The sequence below is a fragment of the Sus scrofa genome, chromosome 6, assembly GCF_054392235.1.
Source record: "Sus scrofa isolate SSC_HxYL_T2T_F1_AM1 chromosome 6, Sscrofa_HxYL_maternal_Yorkshire_Landrace_v2.0, whole genome shotgun sequence".
In the NCBI taxonomy this organism is placed as follows: domain Eukaryota; kingdom Metazoa; phylum Chordata; class Mammalia; order Artiodactyla; family Suidae; genus Sus; species Sus scrofa.
The window spans coordinates 113,732,678-113,754,286 of NC_139388.1; the positions used below are offsets into that span (position 1 = coordinate 113,732,678).

General features: G+C 37.8%; 1 protein-coding gene across 4 annotated transcripts in view; it reads left to right on the plus strand.

Annotated features, from left to right (window-relative positions):
- IMPACT (impact RWD domain protein) overlaps positions 1-21,133 on the plus strand; it is a 37,272-nt gene extending 16,139 nt beyond the window's left edge. For 2 of the 4 annotated variants that reach the window (XR_014807771.1, XR_014807772.1), the window contains 8 exons: positions 3,501-3,586; positions 8,831-8,953; positions 10,178-10,275; positions 12,155-12,228; positions 14,302-14,427; positions 15,754-15,844; positions 17,443-17,577; positions 18,359-21,133. Coding sequence is in view for 2 of the 4 variants with exons in the window: in XM_005665327.4 (XP_005665384.1) it covers positions 3,501-3,586; positions 8,831-8,953; positions 10,178-10,275; positions 12,155-12,228; positions 15,754-15,844; positions 17,443-17,577; positions 18,359-18,427 (676 nt within the window). In the remaining 2 variants the exon portion in view is untranslated. The remainder of the gene's footprint in view (positions 1-3,500; positions 3,587-8,830; positions 8,954-10,177; positions 10,276-12,154; positions 12,229-14,301; positions 14,428-15,753; positions 15,845-17,442; positions 17,578-18,358) is intronic. The other 2 variants (XM_005665327.4, XM_013999267.3) reach the window with 1 other exon arrangement.
- Positions 21,134-21,609: the final 476 nt, after the last annotated feature.

Below are 21,609 nucleotides of genomic sequence, written 5' to 3' on the forward strand. Positions count from 1 at the left end.
AAGGGCAGGCGGGACTGGCAGGTCTGCAGTGCGATGAATGCAGACTTCCTATGGCTGGGCAGAACTTGCTCTGGCATTTCTGGCCTGTGGGCCTCTTCCAGGGGCTGGTGGTGCTTGGCGCTGCTCTGCAGGGTATAGCTCCTCCAGAGGGCAGGCAGGCCAGGGTGGGGAAAGCCCTTGAGGCGGTAGGCTTCCTGCGAGTGGTGAGGCCAGCCCTCCCCAGCCCTCCGGGTTGGCAGGTGGCCTCAGGTCGGGTGCGCTCGTGGTGTAGGGGGAGAGGGGATACACTGGGAAGCACTGCTCTCTGCTAGCTGACTGGCACGTGCTCTCACTGGGGCACAAGGAGTATTCTCTGGTGGCCCGCTGCTCCTCCTCTCCCCTCCCCAACACTGGCGCCTTGTCTGTCCTGTGGGTCCAGCTCTTCTCCCAGGTTCCCTCTGTTGTGGCTTTCCACTCCCTAGTTCCTAGCATATTGCTCCCTCTACCCACTGCACCACTTCCTAGTCCCTCAGGCTGTCCCCGCATCACCAACCCGACTGACTGCTTCAAGTCCCCCAGGCTGTCTCCGCACTGCCAACCCCAGCCCGCTCTGGGACTAACCTCTGAGCCGAGGTCTCGGTGCCCAGCCCCCCACCTGAGCGTCTTGGTTTTTGGTGACTCTGCCAGTAGTTCAGATGATCTGTTTGGCTCTCACTCTGTTTTTCAGATCTCAGACCTACTGCTGCTCTCTTCTTGGCGTCTGGAGATTTCCTCCAGCTTGGTTGATCTTTCCGTCGATTAGGTGACTTTCCAGGGTGTGGGTGCCCTTTCTCCTTCACAGTTCCCTTTTGGGAGCACCTGTCCGGTCCCAATTCCCCTTCTCTCACTCTCCTCTTTTCTCTTGTTTTACCCAGTTATGTCACGAGATTCTTGCTATTATTGGAAGTTTAAGTTCTGCCGGCATTTAGTTGCTGTTATGTGCCAGTTGTTTAACATGTAGATGTGGGGGTTTTTTGCTGTGTTTGTGAGAGAGGGCAAGCACTTCCCCCTACTCTTCTGCCATCTTGCCTTCTCTCCTCTAATGCCACTACTTTTAATGATGTTAATGTGATGAATTCTATTGAACGTGATCAGGAGATGGAGAGAATTACATATAAAACTATACATTTGTAAGGATAATAATTGCAAACACTGAGACAGGGGACCCAGTCTTTTTATTCCCTGCCCTACCCCCAGGGCTGCCTGCAGTGCTGGTGTATAGGTAAGGACCACAAAAATCTAGTGAGGAGTTCCTTTTATGGCTCAGCGGCAATGAACTTGACTAGTATCTATGAGGATGTGGGTTCAATCCCTGGCCTCGCTCAGTGGGTTAAGGATCCGGTGTTGCCATGAGCTACAGTGTAGGTTACAGAAACAGCTTGGATCTGGTGTTGCTGTGGGTGTGGTGCAGGCCAGTAGCTGCAGCTCCAATTCTACTCCTAGCTTGGGAACTTCCATATGCTGCCCATGTGGCCCTAAAAAAAAAAGAGAAGAGAAATCTATTGAGTGAATTAAGATAGGTCCACTTTAAAAAAAATACTTTTATAAAGTAAGACATGTGGGGAGTTCCCGTCATGGCTCAGTGGTTAACGAATCCGACTAGGAACCATGAGGTTTCGGGTTTGATCCCTGCCCTTGCTCAGTGGGTTAAGGATCTGGCGTTGCCGTGAGCTGTGGTGTAGGTTGCAGACGTGGCTTGGATTCCGTGTTGCTGTGGCTCTGGCGTAGGCTGGTGGCTTACAGCTCTGATTAGACCCCTAGCCTGGGAATCTCCATATGCCATGGGAGCGGCCCTAGAAAAGGCAAAAAGACAAAAAAATAAGAATAAATAAATAAAAATAAAGTAAGACAAGATGCTGTATATCTGCCTTATAGGTGAGGAAACTGAGACTCAGGGTTCAAGTGGCTTACTTGCCTAAGGGCACAGCTGCTTGATAGGAGAACAAAATGCAGTGTGTGACCTGAGCTTTGGAGTAGGTCCCCATTCACACTCTGGGTCTGGGCTTCTTACTGCTTATAAGACTGTCTTAGACAAGCTAATTGATCTCTCTAGGTCTGCTTTCTCATCTCTACAGTGGGGAAATACTTTATTAGACAATAATAAGCATTAAATGTGTTGATATATATAATATGCTTTGGGCTTTGTATATACTCAATATATTTTACCTTCCTCTGTCTCTGTACCTCTGAATCCTTTAGTGAGGAGAGGAGAGGAGTGGGAATTGTTTAAAAGAAACCCAACCAACATTCTCAATTTTTAAAAACCTTTTCAATTTACTTTTGCTCTGTCTAAATAAGTCAGGTTACCAAAGAACACAGAGGATGGTTTTAGTCCTAGGGAGTTACAGGTGAGATAGGAAGGATTTGAGGGTACAGAATTATTTGAAAATAGTGTTGTTTTCTTCTGTATGCTTGTTTTGAAAGATTCCTTGAGTGGGTGCTGATGAGTGGTGATAAGGGATAAAGAGACATTATGGTTTCAAGGGCAACTTTTAGAGGAAGGAGGTTGTGTTGTCAAGTTGTGTGGTGATTTTTTTAAATACACATATTAAAACTTATCTAAAATTAGTGTCGTTCCCTAAGAAGTAGACACTTGGGCCTTTATTCTACTGCTGTTGCCAACATTTAACATAGCTCTATGGATGTAAACTATGACATGTTATTTTTCTCAGTAAGCCTTTGGATGGATTTAATTACCTGAGGCAGCCAGACAGTTGTTTGGAACCAAACTGAATCAATTTGGGCAATATAATATTTTGTCATAAAACAAAATAAGAATATAAAGTTTTACATTGATTGTTTTTTAAGTCATGTAAATTGGCTTTCTGAAGGAGTTTCCCAAATGTTTTATATTCTTTTCTTCTTTTTTTTTTTTTTTTGACTCTTTTAGGGCCACACACACGGCATATGGAGGTTCCCAGGCTAGGGGTTGAACCGCTGGCCTAAGCCACAGCTACAGCAACACCAGATCCTTAACCCACTGAGTGAGGCCAGGGATCGAAGCTGCATCCTCATGGATCCTAGTCAGATTTGTTTCCATTGAGCCACAACAGGAACTCCTTATATTCTTTTTTGTTGAAATAAGTATGCAAAATAAGTGGTTTGAAATTGTTCAAAAAGTTTAGAAAAGCAAGCAATAACTAGACATCACTATTGAACTATATGCACTGACAAACAATAAATCATATTTATATCTTAATTCATCCAGTTCAAGCTTAGAAATTTTTCCCCCTCTTTGATTGCAACTCTTCTACTAATTTTAAATGAGCAGTGTTAATTTGAGAGCCAGTTGGAATTTTAAATGTTGGTATATTAAACACCCATCCACAAATGCTAGTAAAACTCATGTTTTTATAAGTATTTTTTTAAAAAGGCATGGCTAGATTGCATATAATTTCTTAGACTGTAAGTACGTGTATATTTTGTTGAATTTGCGAAGGAAATTTTTTTAATAACAATTTTTCTCCCTGAATTTTGTTTAGACAGAATATTGGTGAAAGTATTCTTTACCTGTGGGTGGAGAAAATAAGAGACGTTCTAATACAAAAATCTCAGATGACAGAACCAGGTAGGACTGAAAAATGTTATCAGTGCTCTTTTGTAGTAATTTAATTTTCATATAGATATTCTAACTGAAACTTTTAATGAAAATCTGTATTCTGTTTTATGGTTTATATATAATAAAATATGTTTTTCTACATATAAATATGGTTATTTCTATAAGATTTAGCCTCTTTGGTTTCATATTACCATAAACTTATAGAAATAGAATTTATGATTAAGGAACTTCAATCAAAAATCTTTGCTTTCTGGAGTTCCTATTGTGGCTCAGTGGTTATCAGATCTGACTAGGAACCATGAGGTTGTGGGTTTGATCCCTGGCCTTGCTCAGTGGGTTAAGAATCCGGCGTTGCTGTGAGCTGTGGTGTAGGTTGCAGAGGCGGCTCAGATCCCACATTGCTGTGGCTCTGGTGTAGGCCAGCAGTTACAGCTCCGATTGGACCCCTAGCCTGGGAACCTCCATATGCTGTGGGAGCGGCCCAAGAAATGGCAAAAAGCCAAAAAAAAAAAACAAAAAAAAACTTTGCTTTCTTTGGCTATTGTTAAGGTAACATGAACTATGTAACATACTTCATGAATTAATGGACTATAAGTTAGACATTAGCTTCAAATGAGTGTAGAGTTTATAGAAAAAGAACTTTGGAAAACATACTGACCAATATTTAGCATATAAAAATTGACTTTGAAAATTCTTTTTTAGGGAGTTCCTGTCGTAGCTCAGTGGTTAACGAATCCAACTAGGAACCATGAGGTTGCAGGTTCAATCCCTGGCCTCACTCAGTGGGTTAAGGATCCGGCGTTGCTGTGAGCTGTGGTGTAGGTTGCAGACTTAGTGACTCGGATCTGGCATTTCTGGGGCTGTGGCGTAGGCCAGTGACTAGAGCTCCGATTAGACCCCTAGCCTGGAAGCCTCCGTATGCCCCGGGTGTGGCCCTAGAAAAGACAAAAAAGGCCAAAAAAAAAAAAAAAAAAAAGGAAAATTAATATTTACTTGAGATGTAATTCACATGCCATAATTATTCACCCTTTAAAATGTATAATGGTTTTTAGTATATTCCAAAATTGTACGGCTATTACCACTATCTAATTTCAAGACATTTGAAAATTTATATTTTGTTCTATTATTATTATTCTTTTATTGAATTATTAAGTATATAACATGGACACTTCTTATGTTTTCTATTTACTTTGCTAGTCTTTGTTCCACTTACTGCAAAAGCCTTTTACAAGGGAAAATAGGAGTTTCCGTCGTGGCTTAGTGGTTAACGAATCCGACTAGGAACCATGAGGTTGCGGGTTTGATCCCTGGCCTTGCTCAGTGGGTTAAGGATCCAGCGTTGCCAGTGAGCTGTGGTGTAGATCGCAGACGCGGCTTGGATCCCGAGTTGCTGTTGCTGTGGCGTAGGCCGATGGCTGCAGCTCCGATTCCACACCTAGCCTGGGAACCTCCATATGCTGCAAGTGCAGCCATAAAAAAAAGGACAAAAACAAAAAAAAGAAGAGAAAACAACTCTATTTAACCTGATTTAATTCCAAATAGAGTTTTATTGTTATCACTTATAAAATTACTTTCAATTTGGGAAAAAGAGGGATTAAAAAAAAAACCAATAGTCTGCTAAATTTTTTTATTTTGGTCTTTTTTTAGGTCTGCACCTGTGGAGGTTCCCAGGCTAGGGGTTGAACTGGAGCTGTAGCTGTAGGCCTACACCACAGCCACAGCAATGCCAGATCTGAGCCACGTCTGCAACCTACCCACAGCTCATGGCAATGCCGATCCTTAATCCACTGAGCGAGGCCAGGGATTGAACCTGCGTCCTCATGGATACTAGTCAGATTTGTTTCCACTGAGCCATGATGGAAACTCCAGTCTAATTTTTATAAAGTTATTCACAGGGAATCAATTATTGAGGACTCCCTTACCAAAATCAGTATACATTTAAAGTTGATAGTAATATTTATTTATATATATATTATATATATATATATATAGTTTACTATTCTTCTATAGAAGCAAATGTTTTTACTGCTTCCATTAAATCAAAGAGATAAACAGTAGGAAGATGTTCTGATCATGGGACAATCTGTTTTGAAGTATTTTCCATAACGTTTTTATGATCCATGTTCTGATTTTGGCAGGGCATTTGAGAAGAGTGGTCTCAAAACTAAACTGATTTTTGCCAATGCACAATTGTAGAATGTGGGACAATTGCAAAAATGGAATGTATATCAGTATACATTTAGGACTCTTAAAAAAAGTTTGTGATCACTCAGCTCTTAAGAAATTTAAAAATTATTGACCTTAAAAATGGTTCATTACTGGCTCAGCAATAATGAACCTGACCAGAATCCATGAGGATGTGTGTTCCATCCCTTTGCCTTGCTCAGTGGGTTAAGGATCTGGTGTTGCCATGAACTGGTGTAGGTCACAGATGTGGCTCGGATCTGCTGTTGCTGTGGCTGTGGTATAGGCCGACAGCTGTAGGATTGGACCCCCTAGCCTGGGAACCTCCATATGGTGTGGGTGCAGCCCTAAAAAGACAAAAAAAAAAAAGATATTTTCCCCCTTTCCCACCTATATCCATGATTTAGTTTAACCAGTCTTCAGATTTCATAGTTACTGATTTAGGTTGTATAATTCATAATAAAAAAAAAATTTTTTTTTTTTTCATTTTTCAAATCAGAAATCTTGGGAGTTCTGTCATGGCGCAGCAGAAACGAATCCGACTGGGAACCATGAGGTTGCGGGTTCGATCCCTGGCCTTGCTGATGTGTTAAGGATCCAGCATTGCCGTGAGCTGTGGTGTAGGTTGCAGACTCGGCTCGGATCTGGAATTGCTGTAGCTGTGGTGTAGGCTGGCAGCTACAGCTCCTATTCAGTCCTTAGCCTGGGAACCTCCATTTGCCACAGGTGGGGCTCTTAAAAAGCAAAAAGAAAAAAGAAAATTTGCAAAAATAGTAGAAATAGCTCTTTTATATCCCTCTCCCTGCTTCCCCGGGTAACATCTTACATAACCGTAGAATAATTATCAAGAACAGAAAGTGAACATTGGTGTAATATTAACTAAAGAGCTCTTTCCAATTTCACTGATTTTTCCACTAAAGTTCTTTGGGCTGTTCTAGGATCCTGTCCAGGATTCTGTGTTGCATTTAGTTGTTATTTCTCCTTACTCCCGTCTGTCTGTAAGTAGTTTCCTAGTTTTTCTTTGATTTTTATGACCTTTCATGATCCGACACTATTTTGTTGACTGTCCCTCAGTTCGAGTTTGTCCATTGTTTTCTCATGATTGGAATAACAGGAGACATTTGGTCAAGAATACCACAAAAATGGTATTGTTTCCTTCACAGTATATTAGATCAAGGAGCTAATGATATCAGTATGCTTTATATTGGTCGTATTTACCTTGATCCCTTGGTTAAGGTGGTGTCTGCCAGATGTTTCCATAGTAAAGTAACTATTAATGTTCTCCAGAGAGAGACCAGTAACACATGTATTATGTGTGCGTGTGTTTGTGTGTGTGTGTGTGTACATTCATTTATAAAATGTGGGGTGGGGAGAGATGGATTGATTGATTGATTGATTTTAAGGAATTGGCTCATGAGATTGTGGAGGTTAGCAAGTCTAAAATCTGGGTAGGCTGGCAGGCAGGAGACCTAGGGAAGAATTAATGTACAGCTCAAGTCTGAAGGCTCTGGGCTGGCGGAATTCCCTCTTCCTCTTGGGAGGTCAGTCCTTTTTCTTTTGAGACCTTGCCTGGATGAGTCTCACTCACATTATGGAGGGCAATGTGTTTACCCAAATGTGAAGTCCATACAAGAAATACCTTTACAAAAACATCTAGGATAGTGTTTGATCAAATATCTGTTTTTTTTTTTTTTTTTTTTTTTTTTTTTTTTTGGCTTTTCGCCTTTTCTAGGGCTGCTCCCTCGGCATATGGAGGTTCCCAGGCTAGGGGTCTAATCGGAGCTGTAGCCACTGGCCTACACCAGAGCCACAGCAACTCAGGATTCGAGCCTCGTCTGCAACCTACACCACAGCCATGGCAACTCTGGATCCTTAACCCACTGGTTCAACCTCATGGTTCCTAGTTGGATTCGTCAACCACTGTGCCCTGATGGGAACTCCTGATCAAATATCTGTTTACCATGGCCTTGCCAAGTTGACATATAAAATTATCACAGTTACTATCTTTTCCTTTATAGTTGATAAGTATCTTGGGGGGAGATACTTTAGGGCTATGCTAATACACTGGTCCTCCTTAACCTTTCACCCATTAATTTTAGTATCCATTAGTGTAGCTTATCAACAGTATTTGAAAATGTGGTGTTTGCTAATGGTCATTCTCATTTCCTTCTTTCCTTCTTACATCTATTAGTTGGAATTCTGTTGTGAGAACAGGATGTGTATTTTCCACGTTTATTTATTTGATTATTTATGTTAGTATGAACCCATATATATTATTTTGTGAGTCTAAGGTTTGGCCTTTAGGAGCTCTCTCAGGTAGGCTCCTTATTCTTTTTATAAGTGCCCATCTTTTTGAGAACATTTCTTTACTTTCTGGAATCATAGATGTTTCAGGCCCTTCTTGTGTTTTCCTTGTGCTAATAACTCTAGAGTCAGCCACTATTTGTAGAAACCCTGGGTCCTCCTATTGAAGAATGGTGTTTAGAGGTCGTGACTAATGATTTTTTTTTTGTCTTTTTTTTGATATTTCTTGGGCCGTTCCCGCGGCATATGGAGTTTCCCAGGCTAGGGGTCTAATCGGAGCTGTAGCTGCCAGCCCATGCCAGAGCCACAGCAACGCGGGATCCGAGCCGTGTCTGCGACCTACACCACAGCTGGCGGCAACGCCAGATTGTTAACCCACTGAGCAAGGGCAGGGACCGAACCCGCAACCTCATGGTTCCTAGTCGGATTCGTTAACCACTGCGCCACAACGGGAACTCCTAATGATTTTTTTGTGTGTGTGTTTTCTAGGGCTGCGCCTGTGGCATGTGGAGGTTCCCAGGCTAGGGGTCTAATCGGAGCTGCAGCTGCCAACCTACGCCAGAACCACAGCAACTCAGGATCCGAGCTGTATCTGTGACCTCATGGAAATGCTGGATCCTTAACCCACTGAGCAAGGCCAGGGATCGAACCCGAAACCTCATGGTTCCTAGTCGGATTCGTTAACCGCTGAGCCATGACGGGAACTCCATTAAGTGTTATTTTTTACAGCCGTGTGATCACTTATAATGGCTCATATCTACATAGGCCCAGAGGTAAAGAAGAAAACTGAAGAGGAAGATGCTGAATGTGAAGATGATGTCATTTTAGCATGTCAACCAGAGAATCCAGTTAAAGCATTGGATTTTGATATCAGTGCAAGTCGAACGGGTATAATGTTACTCATTTCTTTTGAGGAAAGTAGGATGGTAATGTTGTGAAGTGTTTTTGGAATGATATAGAAATGTAGTAAACTCACATTTTAGGAAATTCTTACTTTTTGGTAGAGAATTGGGTTATTTGTTTATTTTTCCTGCCTTTTGGCCATTTTGGTGTTTGCTGGGTCTGTCAGAGTGGTGAGGGAAAAAATAGAATTTTACTCTTTTTTTGTTTTTTACTTTTTGTTACTATCTAGACTTTTGAATTAGTGGTGAGAGAAATTGACACTAAGAAAAGCTATGTTATTGTAAATGAAAATGTAAAATTCTTGCATAGTGCCTCAGGATTAGTGGAAGGGGACAAAGAGGAAGTGAAAGAGTTGGGAAGACCCAGGATATGGCCCCATTTCAGTCTAAGTAGCTCCCATTTTATTCATTTACATATTTGCAGATTTGGCATAAGATTTCTTTTGGGAAAGAAAAAGAGTGAAAATCCCAGACATAGTAAATCACATCCTGTTTGTAAAATGAATGGTTCTTAAGCTTCTTTAAAGTCAGAATAACTGGAAATCATGATACTTAATGGAATAGCAAATTTAGTTTATTATTGATTTATTTAGTTCAATCCTATGAAGTACGAACAGTTTTATTAGCAGAAGACATTATATTAGCACTATATAATATATAAAATAAAGTCATAAGTTTCCCAACCCAGGGGTCCATTAACAGTAAAATGTGTAAATACATTATGAAATATTGGCAGCTGTCAGCGTTTTTGCTCTCAGGACCCTTTTATCCTTTTTTTTTTTGGCTGCAACACGTAGAAGTTCCCAGGCTAGGGATTGAACTTGTGCCATGGCAGTGACTTGAGCCACAGCAGTGAGTGTTGGATCCTAAACCACTAGGCCACCAGGAAACTCCTGTATACTCTTAAAAATTAGATACTATATCAACTTATACTATATGAACAGTCCAGGATTTGAGTCCCGGCCCACCATTTCCACTGGTAATAGGTAAAAGTCATTTACAAGTCAAGTAGTTTTATCTTAATGTACAATATATAAAATTAAATTATAATTTAATTTTAATAGACATCCATTACTGGTTATTTGAATTGATATGCCGTATAATTTGTATCTCTTTCCCAACTCCCCCTACTGTATACCATGGCCAATTTTTCAGTATTTGAATGTAAGAATTTAAAAAATAAAAGTAATATAATTCTTTCAATTTGTAGAACTAGAAGAATTACCTCCGATTGATCATGGCGTTCCTATTACAGACCGAAGAAGTACTTTTCAGGCACACTTGGCCCCAGTAGTTTGTCCCAAACAGGTAACCTTACCTTTTCCATTGCACCTCTAATGTTGTTTTACCGAAGTAATTCAAGTAAATGGTTTTGCAATAACAAAAACAATATCTTTGTTTTTACTATTATGTTTAATTTTCATGTAAGATAAAAATTATTTGATAATTTTCTACCCCCAAATTATTGGGTATCATGAAATATTGGTTTCTGTTTATCACTGCCTTCAAAATTATATCCAGACTCTGATTAAACCTTAACTTTCTTTTTTTTTTAAATGAGAGTTGCAACGTTTATTTCAGGTTCTCTCTTGTTTTTTTTTTTTTTTTTTTTTTTTTTTTTTGGTATTTTTTTTTTCTTTTTTGCCACACAGGCAGTATTTGGGAATTCCTGGGCCAGGGATTGAACCTACGCCGCACAGCAGCAACCAGAGCCACGGCGGTGAGAACGCAGGAGCCTCAACCTGCTAGGCCATCAGAGAACTCCCTAAACCTTAACTTTCTAATGAATTTTCAAAGAAGAAAAAGTCATTGTGATGGCATATAGAAATGTGATGCTTTATAGTTTGTTAAAAAATTATTTGTTCTATCATGCAGGAGTTCTGTAAAACCTAGTCTGTTTCATTGTTGTCCAGGTAAGGAGACAGTGGATAGATTCTTTGAGCCCAGTCTTCCCAACCTGAATTCTCTTTCCTTTTTGCTGCTGCCTTTTTTTTTTTTTTTTGTCTTATCAGGCCTAACTTTTGGTATATGGAAGTTCACAGGCTAGGGGTCAAATCGGAGCTGCAGCTGCTGGCCTACACCACAGCAATATCTGAGCGGCGTCTGAGACCTACACTACAGCTCATGGCAACATCGGATCCTTAACCCCTGTTGCAGGCATCTGGGCTTTTCTCTCAGGAACCCTATTTTGTCCTTGGCCATTGTTAATAATCTTGTTGTCAGGGTCTTCCTTAGACATTCTGTTCTGAATCTGTTCATCCTGAATCCTTTTTCTGTTTCTGATAGTCATCTAGACTTATAGGATGACTTATATAATAAGTCTCTCATAATTTGTGAGAGAGGAAGTAAATCTTGGAGGCCAATGTCTATTTTATTGATCAGGAATCTAAGAGTTGGAAAAAATACAAGATTGTACAAATTTCTTTTTTTTTTTTTTTGCTTTTTGAGGGCCGCACCTGTGGCATATGGAAGGTCCCAGGCCAGGGGTCTAATCAGAGCTACAGCCACTGGACTACATCACAGCTACAGCAACTTGGAATCTGAGCCGCATCTGGAACCTACACCACACACAGCTCATGGCAATGCCAGATCCCCAACCCACTGAGAGAGACCAGGGATCAAACCCGCATCCTCATGGATCCTAGTTGGTTCATTAACTGCTGAGCCACAAAGGGAACTCCCAAAATTGCACAATTTCTGGTCCCTGGCTCATGTTACCTCTTCTATAAACCTTATTTGACTTCCAGAGAGAGTTTTCATTTTATAACATTTGGAACATAGGACTACTGTGCACCTATCACATTGAATATATCAATTTGGTAAATTTTCAGAGTTCATTTCTAGAAATTCTCACATTTTCATTTAAATTTCTCTATAGGAGGGAAAAGTTCTATATACAAGTACCTTGGACATGGTTACTTGCAAATAGTTGTTGATAACTGGTGTTAAAAATACCAGGTGTACCATTTTTATATCAATTGAGAGTACCAGTTTCTGCACCTAAAATTAGAAAACTTCAGAAATGGCTTTTTCAGAATGTAGATTCTTTAAATAACTGTTGTTAATTTCAGTATAACAGTATATGTTTGTGTGTATATATATCAGTATGCTTATAGATTTTTAGCATTTATTTACAAAGCAAATAAAAAGTATACATTAGTTTATTTATATTACTGCTGTTTTTAAGGTGAAAATGGTTCTTGCCAAATTGTATGAGAATAAGAAAATAGCTAGTGCCACCCACAACATCTACGCATACCGGTAAGTTATCATTGCAATTTTAGGAATGTGCAATTTGTAAAAATGGGGAAAACGGACACATGACTTAAAAAAACAACTATTATGTGTTTTTTTCAACTGTAATAGTAGTAATCCTATGTAGACTATTTGGAAACTACAGAAAAAAAAAACAAATCAGAGGAAAAGTCAACTGTTTTATGCCACTAAATGTAACTGATATTGTGAAATATTTTTTCTGTTTTTTCTATGCAGTTTACGTTTTCAATGCTTGATTCTAGTACCTGGATTTTTTCTTAATGTAATAAAAGCATTTTCCATGTTGTTATAATTGTTTATAAACTATTTTAATGGCTGTATGTAATATTGTTTGAAACTCTATACCACAGTCTATTTAACTGCTGCCTTTTTGTTTTAGTTTTTCATATTTTTCATTTATAAAGAATGGTCCCATGAAAATCTTTTGTATACTTTTTGGATTATTTCCTCAGGGTAGGTTCAGGATGTTTCAGATTATTTTTTGAAATGAAACAAAAGTATAATTAAAAAGGAAAAAAAGAATAGGTTCCTAGAAGTAGAATTATCAAAAAGTGTGAACATTTTTAAAACTCCTGATACATATTGCTAAAGTTTTTCTTTTAACCCAATTTATGCTCCCATTAGCAGTGAATTAAGAGTGCTTCTTTCAGGAGTTCCCCTGTAGTATAGCAGGTTAAGGATCTGATGTTGTCACTGCAGTGGCTCAGGTTGCTGCTGTGGCAACAGGTTCGATCCTTGGCCAAGGAACTTCTACATGCCGTGGGTGTGGCCAAAAAAAGAATGCTTCTTTCACTCCAGGTCTTTTAGTTTTGAGTATGAGGGTTTTGCTAATAAAGAGATGAAGGGTATATATTTTTAAATATGCAAATTAGTACAGACGAAAAGAACATAATTTATGACTAAAATACATCAGAATATAGGCATAGGAATTTGGTGCAAATTTTTTGTTTGTTTGTTCACTTTTTAGGAAAATGTGGCTTATGGAGGTTCCTAGGATAGGGGTCGAATCGGAGCTGTAGCCGCTGGCCTATGCCACAGCCACGGCCACACAGGATCCAAGCTGTGTCTGTGACCTACACCACAGCTCACAGCAACGCCAGATTCTTAACCCACTGAGCGAGGCCAGGGATTAAACCCGCATCCTCATGGTTACTAGTTGAATTCGTTTCCACTGTGCCACAACAGGAACTCCTGGTGCAAATTTTAAAATATGATTGAGACTATTGGCAAAATCTAGACTATCTCAAGCTCAAAAATCTCAAAAAAATTTCATTACTTTGGACAGAGTTTTTAATATTACTAAGTCACATCCCTTTAGGTGCCAAAACTTATTTACAAAAACTATTTGTTTGATAATTTCCTACTCACTAGAGTTATGACTACACAAAATTTTTGGTGTTTTCTTAGTGAGTTAGGCTCATAAATATAAAAATGAAGGATTAAACTGTCTTGCTCTCAGTGATTAGAATGTACTATAAAAATAGTAGTGGGTACCATTTATCATCCCACATGGTTCAGTGCCTACTTTGTGCCGAGTACTTTACAAAAGTTAATTCTAATTATTTTAGCAAGTAAAAAGGTTAACTATTTCGAGATCACATAGTCATTATGCAGTAGAGTTGAATTTGAGAATCTGATTCCATTTATCTCTATTTTATTCTTGCATGGCTGTGTGGCTGCACCTTCAGCAGTTGCTGTATATGATATTGAGCTTAAGTTACCAAAAAGTTAAATAATGTGCTAAATACTTTATTTCAGGCCACATATTTTTTGTTTTTTTTTTTAAGTTCTTAAGTGTGTTTGTATATTAGTGGGTGATTAGCTGTCACTTCTCACAAATGTCAGCATGACTGCATGTAGCAGCCCCTCCAACTTACCCTCTTATAGGTATCAACCCTCTTATTGATACTTAGGAATGAAGGAGCTTAATTTGTCAGAACTATGTGTCAGATAATACAGAGAAGGCACAGAGTGGAGGCTTGAAAGACTCCATTGGGAGTTAAATAAGTAACCTTCATCTGGTACATGGACTTTGTGTTGTGTATTTTGAATGCTTAGGGTCGTTGTAAGGTAACTTCCTGGTTCTGGGGCTGTGTTCCTGCTCTGGAGTTATGGGGCATTCTTCAGGCTCCTGGTACAGCTATCGGATGCTGCATCATTATCTTCCTGGAATGTGAGGAAAGGGTTAGTGAAAATGTCCATGGTATTTCCTTTTTTTAAAACCTAACAGTACTGATTTATGTAGTCAAATTTCTTCATTTGTTCCATAAAATCAACCCCTGACTCTTTTTGCCTTAAATTTGCCCTATAAAATTTTGTTTAATAAGTACTAACTTTCTTTTCCTCAAATGAGGCCAACTCTAAATAATAATAGAGCTTGGTCATAGTTGGTGGGAAATAAATATTTACTTAGTGAATGAATTGGATAGATGGATTGGTGGATGGAAAGCTGAATGAATGAATATGATTGCTGTAACAAAATTAATATAATTGATTTTAGGTGTATAGATAAGCTATTATTTGCCTTTTTATACTCCTAGCCGGAAAGGTATCTTTGCTACATTGCCTAATCCTAAATGGTACCATTTGTAGGAGCCTAAGAAAGCCACTAGATGGCAAACCTTAACTGGCACTGTTTTTTTTTTTTTTTTTTATAGCTCACACTTTTTGCCAAGCTTAGTTGCCCTATAGCATTATTCCGAATGCTAACTTTCTAGATAATTTAAATGGATAAAATATGATTTATTTCTGATATTGATAACTATCTATGGGGAAATTATAGAGAAAAATAAATCTTTTAATTCTTAGGATGGGGAAGATGGATAAATACTTGGTGGCTAGAATAAGATAAAATATTAATTTAATGTTGGTTTTATCACCTCCACTTATTTTTCATTTTTTTATTTTTATGGCCGTACCCATAGCATATGGAAGTTCCTGGGGCAGAGATTGAACCCACACATCTGCAGTGACCCAAGCAGCTGCAGTCAGATTCTTAATCCAGTGCCACAGTGGGAACTCCTCCATCTTTTTGATATACTTTTTGTCTCCTTCACTAGAGTTTGGGCTCTTTGATGACAAGAGTACACCACTTATTTCTTTAATATGATTTCATAATGCCTGTTGTGTTTATATACAGTTTATAAGCCATAATGCTTATATACAGTTTATTCTCACTAGGTGTTTTTCAGTGACTACTCTATACAGTCTCAGCTTCAAGATTATTGAAGCAGGGGAAGTGTCAGATATGTAAACTCACATTCCCATAATTGTAGCATTTCTGTTTTAAAGGAGGTACCATTGATTCTCAGCTTAACCAAATATAAAAAGTGAAGCATAAGGGATAGTAAATCATCAATGAAAATATAGCTAATGGGTACGTCAAGAAGGATTTTTTAAAACAGATATGCTGATTTTGGAAGTACATTGATGACAAACAAGTATGCAGGAGTAACTTTTATTACAGTATTTCAAGGTTTCAAAGTGTAACACTGTTGTATGTATTTCTAGAATATATTGTGAGGATAAACAGACCTTCTTACAGGACTGTGAGGATGATGGGGAAACAGCAGCAGGTGGGCGTCTTCTCCATCTCATGGAGGTAAGTGTGAGTTAAATCCTATTAACATTGTTTTGTGAGCCATAAAATTTCTCAACAAAACAGAGCTCCATTTAGGAATAAGTAAATCAGTTAGAGTATATGAAACATGAGATATATTTGGTTTTAGTAGTAGTTAATTTTTAAACATTGATTAAGAGATAATTTTAAGCACTGGATATGGGGCAGAAAGCTGAAGGTTAATAACAAGTGCTATGCTTTCAAGCTCTTTCTGTTATAGACAATAGAAGATTATCTTCAGCTCTGGAAAAACTTACCCTTTTTGTCTCATGACAATTCTCTCCTCTCTATTTTCTCCGTTCTGTCTTTGTAAAACTCTCGTTCGTTGGATATTGGATTTCTGGATGGATCCAGAGTGCTTTTTTATTAACTTGTCCATCTCATTGCCTTATGTTCTGAGACATTTTCTTGACTGTTTTCCAAAATTTCTATAGAATTAAAAAAAAATTTAGCAATCATATATTTAATTTTCAAGAGTTCTTATTCTCTACTTTCCCCTTTACATAGTGTGCTGTAGTGCATTTATGGATGCAGTATCTTCTAAAATTTTTGAGTATACTAATTAGAATTCTTTTTTTAGATGTTTTCTCCCTTAAATTTTTCCTGGTCCACTTTAGTTTGTTTATCTTATCCTTTCTCTTTCATGCTGCTGGATTTTCTTCATCTGTCTGGTGATCATTGATTGTTCATTAATTTTAAGAATGGATTTTTTTTTTCCTAAGGTAGTTGCTATAGTTTCTTGTGTTGTTTATGTGAAGGTTTGTTTTCTAACCAGACCCTTCCCTCAATGGGAACTCTGTGAGGGTCAGGCCTGTGGACTGGTGGGCTTCATGTTAAGGGCAGCATTTGACAAATGTCAAACTGAGGAAGGCCTTTCTGGTAGGCACCAGCAATTACTCATGCAGCTCCAGTTCTCTTTAGCAATTTTTCAGAACCAGGTTTTGTGTGCTTTTTGGCCTAGGAGTAAAAAGCTGCCTAAGCTAAGCTATTCTGGTTGATGTCACCAAGGACTAGAACCCCACCTGCATGATCTCCCCTTCACTCTGCCCAGTGGCCCTCGATTTTGGAATCCAAGGACACTGCGGAACACAGTGTTTGTTTTCCAAATTCCCTTCTCATTCTAGCATTCTGTCCCCTGAATTGTTATTCATCTCACTGCTCACTCACAGTCCTGCCATTAAAGTCACAGGTAGGGAGTTCCCATCGTGGCGCAGTGGTTAATGAATCCGACTAGGAACCATAGGTTGCAGGTTCAATCCCTGGCCTTGCTCAGTGGGTTAAGTAAGGATCTGGCATTGCCGTGAGCTGTGGTGTAGGTTGCAGACATGGTTTGGATCCCGTGTTGCTGTGGCTCTGGCATAGGTTAGTGCGGCTACAGCTCCAATTAGACCCCTAGCCGCGGAACCTCCATATGCCGCGGGAAGTGGCCCTAGAAAAGGCAAAAAGACAAAAAAAAAAAAAAAAAAGTCACAGGGAAATTTTATGTGCAGTTTTATATATGGGTTTTTAAATTTTCCTTTAAAACTTAACATTTGTACCTATTTGCATGCATATTATAATTATGCTTCTGAAAATAACAGATTCTGAATGTGAAAAATGTCATGGTGGTGGTATCACGCTGGTATGGAGGGATTCTGCTAGGACCAGATCGCTTCAAACATATAAACAACTGTGCCAGAAACATACTAGTGGAGAAGAACTACACAAGTTCACCAGTAAGTGGTTAATGATTATATCCAGAGAGTTTCTTGACATTGCCTGTTAAATTAAAAAAAAAAAAAAACAGTTAAAAGAAAAAAAATTAAAGAATGACTCAGAACGAGTGAGGTGCATTAAAAAAACATTTGGATTAGGAAAGTGGAGACTTAGGTTTTAGTCAAAACAGTGTGATTGACCAGTTGTGTGCCCTCAACAGATCACTTCATCTCTTCATACCTTAGTTTTGTAGATTCATAGAGTTTTATAAAAACCTTAAGGACCATAATTAGTTTGCACTCCCTAAAATCGAGGCCTATAAAAGTTGTAGCTAATGCTACAGTGAACGAGATGGTCTTTAAACATCCATAAAATTCTGACATTTTCTGTTAATGTCAAAGCATATCCCATTGTCCCTGACATGCCTTTAGATGCCTTCTTCCTTTACAGTTTGAGGGCTTTTTTTTTTTTTTTTTAGTCTTGTATTTCAATGCTCATATGTATTTTATTTAGACTTTGCTGCCTTACTTTGGGAAGTGAACAAGAAATTAAATAATACTGAAATTATTCAAATATGAATCTGTTAGAAAAATGATTGTTTTCCTAGGTTATCCTTGATTTGGGGAGAAATATTAGAATAGACTGTAAGTAAAAGAGCCCTGTAAAAAGGAAAGATGATACATTTACGAGTAATTATACTTTCACTGTTACGTATATTCCATATGACTAGATTTATGATTCCTAAGCCAGTACCTTCATATAAATATAGAGAGATACTACATTGATTTATGTCTTTTTCAGGAGGAATCATCTAAGGCTTTGGGAAAGAACAAAAAAGTAAGGAAAGACAAGAAGAGGAGTGAACATTAATATCTGAAACTATATGAAAGGTTTAATTGCCTATAATTATATACAAATCCACAGTCATCAAGGAATCTATTGTGCAGAGAGAATCATAGACTGTTGTCAGCCAATTCATTGTGGACACCAACATTGTCTCTTCTTTGGTTGTATCATCTGCCAAAAATAGAGAACTTTTGATCTATTCATGTGTGTTTCAGGCTGATTCAGAAGAATTAACTTGAACTTAATCACTTTGTGTAATTTTAGGAAGGTAGCAGTTGCCCAGGGCAGTACCTGAATTAACTGTCCATTTCAGTACATGTCAAGTGCCTTTGTTAGGGGGAAGAAGTATCTCTAGAGGAATATGAATACCTGATTTCTCGTCATCAGGATTCTCATTTAGTTAACTGAATATTACCTTTTACTGCTCTTTATGGCTTATTGGAATTGGGGCTCATTGAAGACTGATCTGAGAGAGTTTCTTCTTGTGATTTTATTTCATAAGTATGTCACCTTTCACTATTTATAGTGTTCACCATGGAGTAGTGGATTAAGTGAAAATCCAGGAGTATCCATCTGTAGTTATGTGCTGAAGTGATGATTCATCTAACATATTTGTTAGCATAGGTGTTAATGCCTCAATTTCTGTCGCAAATTGGTGATAGTGAAATTTCAAAAAGTGATTTTCTAGTCTCTATACTTTTTTTGTTTAATTCTTGTAATGTTAAGCAATAAATAATGGTGTGCCAGTAGTCACCTCCCACCCCTGAAATGTATAGTGTGATACTCTGGTTTCTTTTAAGAACCTGGAAGTACCTTTCTTGTGATCTTCATGGACAAATTAGAACTCCCCTAGAAGCTATGCTATGGTTAATGGGAGGCTTATAGAATGGGCTAGAGGTGGCAGAACAGCACTGGTGCAGGGCAGGAGTATGCCCTCTAGTTATGTAATTGTGGTGCCTGTTTCCCATCCACACTCCAGCTGTCTTTCAACACCACAGTGTGCGGAGAGAAGGAACAAACCTTTGATTGGAAAAACAGAAAATCTCTCTTTTTTCTCCCATTCTTATCAAATCTTCCTTTTCATCAGTGTTTTATAAAAGTTTCTTCTTTCATCTACAAGTTGTGCAATTTACCTCTAAACATCCAGAAAATAAATTTATCTATCTATGAGCTGTAACAATGCCATTAACTGTTCCCTTTCAGACATGATTGCAAACAGTTGTTAAAAATTATTGGTCACAGCTTTGCCTGAGATTCCCTTCCAAAGAGAGGGAACAGAAATAAAGAAGTAATTTGGGATGGTGCTGGAGCATGGAAAACATAAAGTGGACACAGATTTCTTTGCTGTCCTCTGATGTTTTACCTTTAAGAGATCTAACATCCTGACTTGATATTTTTAATAAGAATCTAGTAAACAGTTTTACACTAAGATGGATTCTGAGAAACACAATATAAATTATATTTGTTCTGTTCTGTTTTTTTGTTTGTTTTTTTTTTTTTGTTTTTTTTTTCTTTTTTGGCTGCCCCGCAGCATATGGAGTTCCCAGGCCAGGGATCAGATCTGAGTTGCAGTTGTACTCACGCTGCAGCTGCGACAACTGCCAGATCCTTTTAACCCATGGTGCCGGCTGGGGGATCGAGCCTGCATCCTGGCATGCTGCAGAGATGCCACTGATCCTGTTGCACCACAGCGGGAACCCCTATTGTAAGTGTGTTTAGTTGTTGTAACCTATTTAAAAAACCCCAAAGCCCATGAAAAAATTAAGTATGTTTTATGTATTAACTGTTAAGATAATTTAAAAAGTGAAAGTTTATTAACATTAAAATAATTTCACAATTTTGATGTGTCTGGACCTGTGAAATAAGATGTAAAACAGTAAGAATTTGGTGCCACAGAAAAATAAATGTGAGTTAATTTTTCTGCAACACTAAATTTCAATTCCTTTCTTGATGTTTTATCTAACATTTAGGTCTTTGTAGAAAATCTTTATACCTATGATCCCATTTGCCCTTATTAAAAAAAAAAAATCCTATTTTTGCTTCTTCCTTTTTTTAACCCCATTTTCCAGACTAAAAAACCTAGTCTCCTTAGTTCAAAGTCAGCTAATAAGAAGGGGAGATCCAAAAGTGTCCAGTTATGGAATCTGAGTTAATTTCACATTCGGATTCTACACTATGGACCCCTAACTAATTATAGTATCTTTTTTGTCTATTTAATGTTTCTCTCAATTAGAGGGTTTTCAAATTCTCCAAATAATAATTTTCTATACCCAGATCTATGCTGAGGCATATTTTATAGTATATTGTATTAGTTAAAAATAATCTCTATTTGCCGTATGTAAGAGCAAGTAGCATCTACTTTTTAAGTGGGAATAACAGTATAATTCGGAGGTATCTATCATGAAACAGAGCCTATTTGAAGAGAATTATATCAAACTAATCACAACAAAAAAAGAATAGCATGAAGCAGGTACTGTTTGGAAGGCAGGTTAACATTTATTGGGAAAATTGTATAGTCACTTGTAATTTCACTATCTAGAGATAACCATTATTAACATTTGGTATGTACATCTTCTATTTTTTTCCTATGCATGCTTTTGTATATATGGCTATTTTTCTTTCCATAAAAATGGTATTAAACTGTATATACTGTTTTGTATCCTACATATTTCATATAGAAGTATATTGTTAACATTTTCCCATGTCAATAAATATTCTTATATGGCTTAATTTTTTTATGGCTACATTGTATTCTTATTCTGGGTATATCAAAATATACAAACTAGTCCTAATTCATTTCCAATATTTAAGTTTTTTCTCGTTTTTCACTACTATAAATAACTACGAGAAATTAAATCATTGTATGCAGATTTTTGTATCTATTTCTGATTACTTTCTTAGGAGAAATTCCAGAAATGTAATTCCTTGGTCAAATGTTTATTTCCATTGGTATAGATAAACTGCCCTCTAGAAAAGGTTTATCAGGTACACCCCGATTAGCATTGTATTAAAATACACTTAGAATACCAAAGATGTGGAAAAATAGGCAGTCTGATAGGTAAAACTACCAATATCGTTTTTTAATTAATCTTTATTGTTTTGAAATATAGATTCACAAAAAGTTGTAAAAATATTCAACCTTCCATATTAATAACATCCTATATAGCTAAAGAATATTTATCAAAACCAAGATATATATCCCATAT